Below are 7,797 nucleotides of genomic sequence, written 5' to 3'. Positions count from 1 at the left end.
AGCAAGCAGGAGCGCCCGGAGACCCAGGATTGTGAAAACTAACGAGGAAGAGCAGCTGAAACACTTCTCACTAAGCACTAATTGAAGAATCAGAGATTCAATCACAGAACTTGGAAAGACAGATGGCTTCGATGCAAATAAACTATGTTTTCTCCTGAGTAGATTTACACCTTAAAGTACCATCAACTGGCAGACACCCAAGCTCGGGTGCATGTCCTCTGTTCGGATCAGGCCCTGCTGTCCCTTTGCCCCAGTTCGGCCCAAGTGACCCTCCTCCCTACTTCCTGTGCACATGTGGAGGCTCCCAGTAACATCAGGAATTCCCCACTTAGCACTGATCAGGGCTGAGGACTGACACCCTGGGAGGTGTGACAAAACCATCAGGCTAGATCTGGGAAAAAATTATATTTTGGTTTCCCATTCAATTTAAAAAATGTAGGCTCTGGCCTGCCTGGTGGTGCAAGGGGTTAAGCATCAGCACTATGATGTAATCCGTAGCTACTACATCAGGAATTTGATCTCTGGGAAAGGAGGTGACCCACATGGCAAAGCAGACCTCTCCTCTCCCCCAAAGCTCCCCTAAGCAGTGTATTTCTGTCAGTTGCCTATTCTGCTCCCTGCTCTCTCTGCGGAATCCTCTCAGCCCAAAACCTCTGGCCTGTACCCCAGTTCTTGCATGCACAAATAAATAAGAATTTTAAAAAAATAAAAAAGTAAGCTCTTTGCCTTTTGACAGGAGACAGTGGCTCTGCAAGTGGATATTGGAATCAATCAACCCTGTGTGTATATACAATTATTCCCCACATATATCCTTGTTTATTCCTTTCTGTAATTTCAGAAAATGAAAAGAGAGCCATTAATGTATCTTCAAATTTCTGAAGATTACAAAGTATAGGGTCCCTCCTGGTGATGCAGGGGTTAAGTCTCAGTACTATAAATCTATCCATGGCCACTGCAGGACAAGTTCGACCCTGTCCAGGGAGCTGAACCACATGGCTCATGGGGGTGGGACAGCTGCCCTCAGCAGTGTATTTCAGTTGATCTGCCTGTTCTGCTCCCCACTCTATCTCTGGTAAATTTTTCTCACTCCCTCTAACGCTGGCCTACATCCCAGTTCTTGTAGCATAAATGAATAAAATAAATATTTTAAAAAGATTATAAATTACAGTTTAGCACAAAGGATAAATAAAATATAACTTTTATAACAAAATTAACTCCAAAATCCAGCTAGCTCTTTCTTTTGTTAAATCATATTTTAGAGTGTGTTTAGAGAAAAAGAAATCACCAGAAAGGATCTATAATCATCAAACACTTGAACATAACCTGATTCCAGTAAAGTAGTAACAGGCCATCTGTCACTTTCAGTGTTTCTGTGGCATCCCTATTTGTGGGTGTCTGTGTCACATGTGGTAATATCCTCTATTCCTATGGGGTGATCACAAGATTTCCATGGAACAGGGGCAGTTGGTTGATGTCAATGAAGAAGGGGACACATATTCTAGGTTTGCTCTGGGTGCTGTATCTGTTGCGTGCAACTGGGTAAATAGCACATTAAACAGGATGTCACTGATGTCTAGAGTCACTTGGATAGTTGAGGAAACGAGAGTAATTAGAAGTGGTGAGCTGCCCTTCCTGGGTTAAGGGAAGCCTCACTGTTGAAACACCAGTGTGCAAGGGTCCAGGATAGTATAAACGTGAAATTTCTGAATGAGTAAATTAACTTCATTAACCGGGTGAAGAAACACAAGGCCACACTATCGTAATCTTCTTCTCTGACTAAGCACAAATGTGTGGCTGTCATTACAAGTGTTCCCCCTGCCTTTCAGAACAGTTCTTCACCTAAGTTTGCCACTAAGTGACACACATGATTAACACCTGATTTCAATTTTGTCTGGTATCTAAAATTTAAATCAGTCATATGTTCATTTTATATCTTGACTCTTTCACTCAACGACATGTAGGCAAGGTGACCCACATATTGGATTTAGCTAGAGTCTCTGTATTTTCGCTGTTGCATAGTATTCCACCAAATGCAAAGTAACTACATCCTTCTGTTCTACATGCACAGTATATTATTTCATAAAATTTTATATCCACGCTGGAATAACACTATATTTGCAATTTTATATTGTTTCTCTTTCATTTAATGTTATAAGTATTTTCCAACTCATTGATAACTATTCAGAATGATTGTACCTAATTGCTACATTTACTGTCACATATTTGACTGTTTCCTGGAGTTCTGTTGGAGATTGTTTCCTGTATTAGTACAAGAACGTGCTGGTTAGCATTTTTATGGATATACATTTTTATTTGTGTTCACAGCATTTCCTTAGGTCATTTCTCAAACACTGCATTACTATTTGTTTTAATGCACATGCATATATATAATATTCCAAATTCTAATAGCTGAAGTCTAAGTTCCCCACAGAAGGACGATACACAATTTTGCTGAATGAGCGACAACCCCTATTTCAGCAGGTTCTTGCATCCACATCATTCTGTCTCCCCATCTTGAAGGCTCAGATGTCACACACTCCGCTTCGCTTCCTACCCTCCCTCTGCGCGGGCCTCACCCCTCCACCACTCGCCATGATTGCGTCTCTCCTTGGCCAGGCTGACCCGCCCCTCGGCCATGGCTCCATCCCCCTGCACCTCTGGCCAGGCCTGGGGCCTCTGCCCACCATTCTCCAGCCTGGGCGGCACTGCCCCTCCCAGTCACCAGGCGGCGCGCGCCGCGTCTCCTTCCCTGGTTCCCCCGCGAGCCTGTCCGTCCTCGGCCTCGCCCCGCCCCCTGCGTGTTGACGTCACGTCCCTGCGCGCTGCTGCGGGAGCAGAAGTGGCGGAGACTCAGGGCCAGGAGCGCCCGCCACAGCAGAGCGGCCCGCGGGCCAAGGAGGGAGCAGCCCTGGGGGCAGCGCGCAGGCGGGGAGCGCGCCGGCTGGGGGCGGGGCGGGGAGAGGCAGGGAATAATGGGGGCGGGACGCCCCGTCTCTCCCTGTGGGGGCAGCGGGTTCGGGCCTGTGGGGTCGCGGGTGAACGATCCTCGCGTGTTTTCAGTCACGGGGCGCGACTTGCTGTGGAGTCGCGTGGAAATTCTACGTTAACGGCGTCGTGGAGACGCGGGGTGTTCGCCTCCGTGTAGTTGGGTTTTCTGAGCTTCAGCGCAGCAGGACGGGCGGGGCGCCCCGTGAGCCCCCGGGTTCTCCCGCTGGCCCGGCCCTGGGCCGCCCCGACACCCGCCCCTGCCGCCCTGGCCCTGTGCCCGCTCCCGCCTCCCCCGCTGCTGGGGTCTCCTCGGCACTCGCTGCTCCAGACTCGGGGTGAAGCTCTTGCCTGCGGGAGCCCCGTTTCTTCAGGAACCACCCGGAGCAAGAGGGAGGTGAGGACAAGTCGCTGCCGGTGGCTGGTGCAGAGCGGGCCAGTCACGGAACCCGGGGTGGGGCGGGCTGGGGGTGCAGAGCTCTGCGCCGGTCATTTTGGGTCCTGGAGGAACGTGGGGGTCAGGTCGTTCCTGAGTGTGACCCCGTGGTGGCCAGCGCCCCTGACCGAAAGCGCGTCCCCCGTGTTTGCTCCCAGCGCTTCCCTGCTGCACTGGTCACCCCTGGGGTGGGTTTGCCGGGCACACCGCTGTGTGCCACTTATTTGTGTGCTTAATTTCTGTGAATTTAGAATATAATTTGGGGAATTATAAGTTTACATGTTGTAATTTTCTCTGGGGCTGACACCCCCTCCCCACCCAGCTCCAGCAGGCAGGAGGGCAGTCGTGTCCCAGTCTTCCCAGGGCACAAGTTCTTACCCAGGCGGTTGCTGGCACCTGGGGCTCTGCATTTCTCACAAGGGGTCTGAGATGCTGCCCCTGCTGGTCTTGGGCCCACATGTGAGGGCTGCAGTGCTGCTTCCTTGTTGTGCAGATGATGTGGTCATTCAGAGCCTGGAAGAGGGACCTTGGACCCCTGGACACTGCCTCAGGAGGTGACTTTACACTCTCCCTTGAAGAGAATCCAGGCTTTCCTGAGTCTTGAGTGACCAGAAGCCACACAGCCTGCCACAAGCTGGCTACAAGTGTTTGGTTTTCTAAAATGGGTTATTATTAACCGATCCATGCAGTGAAAGCAGTGGCCCTCTCTGTGTCACTAAAGGACACACCCCAAGAAACCATTCAGCAGGGTCAGCTGGGCACTGTCACAAACAGGGACAGAAATTTTCTCAATGGGGAGTTTTATTGTCTTTTTATTGTATTTAGTTGTTTTGATTTACAAAGTAATTATGGTCTCAAAAATGAATTGGGTTACACATGAGAGGCCATACGGAGGCAGAGTGAAGACACTGGGCTCACCGCCACCATATACTCACAACACTGTACAGGCCAAATTGATGCCACAGAAAGATAAATGGGTGACACACACCAGGAGAACTGACCAGTGGCAAGAAACTGGGAAAACTTTAACTAACCTGCATCTACAGTTATACTGGAGGAGAATTAAACCCCTACAGTTGTGGACTCGGGGACACAAGCCACATTGGGGCCTTTGGAGACTCAGGACTTCCCTCAGCACTGGGCCCAACCCACTGGGCCATCTGGGAGGCCAAATATATGAAGACATTGTACCAATTCTCTACAGCTAGGAGTGTTTTTCTGATGGTAGAAGGTACATAAATACTTCATAGCTATAGAAGCACACACAAGCCACACTCATGTAGACTCACATGCACACACTTGCACACAGTTCAAGACATGCACATACACCTAAAGAAAACAGTGCAAATCCCTAATTCTGTACACACAGCTAGCTCTGCTTCACACTCCTGTCACACTGTCTTATCACCACGTGACCCCTCTGACTTTTCTAAAATTTTCAAAATGCTTTCCAAAATTTTCTAAATTTTCTAAACCTTTCACTGCTTATTACAAGAATGTTAAAGGAAATTTAGGTCTCTGGCGTCCGATGTGTTGGAAGTTTGGGTGCAGTCATAAATGGGAAGCAAACACGGTTGGTTTCATACACCATTTTAATGAGTCCTGGGGTAGACATTTTAACTAAATAATCCATTTCAGACTGTCTCCTCCAGGCGGAGAAAGAGCATCCAGATGCTTCCACGCCCCAGGGCCCTGTAGGTAGAGTGGGTCACATGGAGATGCCCCTGCAGTGGGAACCAGTGTGTCCAAGGTGGCCACCTCCTCGAGCCCTATTGGACCTGCGTGGGAAGAGCAGAGCCAGTGAAGCCCAGGCACAGAGGAGGCTCTTTCCTTAGTGACACCCCCCCGAGGAGTGCTGCTCGGACTCAGATGCGACAAAGTGCAGATGGAAACCAGGAAGACCTACCGAGGCATCACTCGCTGGCAGGTGAGCAATTCTCCAACTTGGAATCTCTGTTGTGAAAAGGGGCTCAGTAGAGGGGGACTTCCTACTGTGGATGTCAGTCCCTGACAGTGCCAGTAAGCCCGAAGAGCTCCTGCATCATCTGTGCCGTCCGGGTGCCCAGGGGCCACCAGCAGGGCCCTCACGGGATAGAGCCTAAGATGGGGAAGCAAGGCCCTGGGGTCCCAGCCTCTGGCCCTGGGGCCTCTGGAGGCTCAGCCCGCACAGCTCCACTCCCATCCTGGGCCCTGCACCTGCTCAGCTGCCCCAAACCCTCCTCTGCCCCCTTCCCCTGTTCTGCTCTCCTCCAGGTGCTTCACAAGTCCCATTGCCCTACCGGCCCTTCACCTGCTCTGCTCCTGGGACTGCTGTGCTTGCGGACATCTGTGCTCCACGTCTATATTCTCATGCTGCTCCTGGCCCCTCTGGCTGGGCCCAACCCCTGACCCCTCTCCAGGGCTTTGGCCTCCGCTGCTGTGCTCATTTCACTATGGCCACTGAGTGGCTGCCCTGGAGCGGGGAAGTGAATTCTAGGGAGGTGCTGGTGATCATCTAATCCCCAGTAGGGTGAACACTGCTCTTTTGTTTTCCTCTGAAGGGTGCACAGAAATAGCAACATTTTAAAATCCTATTAAGGATTCTTCTAGCTCTGGCCTTGTAGCCTCCAAGGGTGGACTGGGAATGGTTTTCATGGCCCAGTGTCTCTGCAGGGCCACCGGTGAGCTGAACAAGAGGCGCCTTCTTGGGGTTATTTGGGTGGTGCTGGAGAGCTGGGAGGCTGGGCTGGATGTCTTCCTAATGCTTTCCTGCCCCCCCTCCAGGTGGGGGCCTGGAAAAGTAGTGTTGGGGCCCAGAGCTTGCTCCTGCAGGGGGCCTGGAAGCGATGTGGTGTTGGGCCCCCATGCCTCCCACAGCACGGGCCCTGACTGGAGGCCATGCTGGGCTTCCAGGCATCTGGCATCAGGGTCCCTGAGCTGGAAACCGAGCTCTGAATGCTGGCGTCCTCCTGCGGGATGCCTTGCCCGGAGGTGGTGGTGGGCTTCTGGGCGTCCTGCTTCGGGGACAGTCCCACCCGCAATTTCTCAGGCCCCGAGACCTCAGGCTGCCAGTGGTCCTCCGGTATCGGGGCACAGTGGGCCCCATCAGGACTGAGGAGCTTTGGGGAGATGGTGGGGTCTGGCCCCTCCTCGTCCACCCGCTGCCTGGAAAGCAGCTTGAGGAAGGTCCCCATCACAGGGTCATACCTGCCCTCCAAAAGCGCCCTGTCGATGACCTCTTTCCAGAACCCCAGGCGGACCATTGCTTCCATTGTGTCCTTGTGCTGGCCCTGGGAGGGCTCCCGGCAGGGGAGTCCATTTGTCAGCCGCACCCAGGGGTGCTGGATGACACTGTCCAGGTTGCTGCCACTGAGGGGGTCAAGCTCATCATCTTCCTCAGCAGGTCCCGGCACACTGAGAGAGGTAGTGCGGCTCATGATAGATGCCGCTCAGCTCCCTGGCCCACAGCTCCCCAAGGCTGGTGCCCTTGAAGGGCAGCTTCCCGGTGACCATGTACTAGAGGACCACCCCCAGGCTCCAGATGTCCGCCTCGCGGCCACTGTACTCCTTGTGACGGAGAATCTCAGGGGCCACGAACTGCGGCTGCCACAGGGGGTCTTGAGCAGGGCTGCCTCAGAGAACTAGGCACTGAGCCCGAAGTCTGCCAGTTTTATAGTTCGGTGCTGGTCCAGGAGCAGGTTCTCCGGCTTCAGGTCCCGGTGCACAACACCCCTGGCGTGGCAGTGGCTGAGCGCTGCCAAGATCTGCTGGAAGAGGCGGTGCACCTCCATATCCCCCAGGCTCCCGCACTTCAACAGGCAGTCCTGCAGGTTGCCCTCCTGCACGCGCTCCAGGACCAGCAGTACCTCATCCTCAGTGTACAATACCTGGAAGAGCTGGAGAACGTTCGGTGCCGAAGGACTTTCATGCAGGCCACCTCGCGGGCCAGGAACCTCTGAGGCATGCCAGACATGGGGATGACCTTTATGGCCACCTCCATGCCCATTGACAGGTGCTGCACCAGCCTGACCTTGGCATGGGCACCCTACCCCAGCTTGCGGAGCATCACTTACTTTCTCAGGGCCATTCCCTTGGCAGACGGGCGCATCTGGGCAGTGAAGGCGGACCCGCTCCTAAGCTGGCAGGCCCTGGCTGGCTAGAGCCCTCGGCACTAGCTCCGCTACCTGATTAACAAGTGCACTATTAGCCTAGAGCTAGTAGTACGTGAAAAAGATCCCAAAACTAACTAAATGCTACCCGTGCTGACTACTCTACCGAAACAATAATGACACTAACTTACCTCTACCAGAAACACTAACTATGCTAACCTAACTAGGATACTAATACTAACTAACTATGCACTCAAAAATGAAAACACAACCAAAAAATTAACAAAG

General features: G+C 52.5%; 1 protein-coding gene across 1 annotated transcript; it reads right to left on the bottom strand.

Annotated features, from left to right (window-relative positions):
* Positions 1-5,635: 5,635 nt before the first annotated feature.
* LOC129146203 (uncharacterized) lies at positions 5,636-7,400 on the bottom strand. Its single transcript, XM_054697769.1, has 2 exons — positions 7,288-7,400; positions 5,636-6,814 (listed from the first exon to the last, which is right to left on the bottom strand). Exons 1-2 carry the CDS (start codon positions 7,398-7,400, stop codon positions 6,112-6,114), a joined length of 816 nt encoding a protein of 271 aa, XP_054553744.1. The 3' UTR covers positions 5,636-6,111.
* Between the last annotated feature and the right edge of the window lie 397 nt (positions 7,401-7,797).

This window comes from Talpa occidentalis, unplaced genomic scaffold (assembly GCF_014898055.3).
Source record: "Talpa occidentalis isolate TD23 unplaced genomic scaffold, MPIMG_talOcc4v2.1 talOcc4.18, whole genome shotgun sequence".
In the NCBI taxonomy this organism is placed as follows: Eukaryota; Metazoa; Chordata; class Mammalia; order Eulipotyphla; family Talpidae; genus Talpa; species Talpa occidentalis.
Note: the sequence above shows the minus strand (reverse complement) of the source record. Positions and strands in the feature narration are given on the sequence as shown.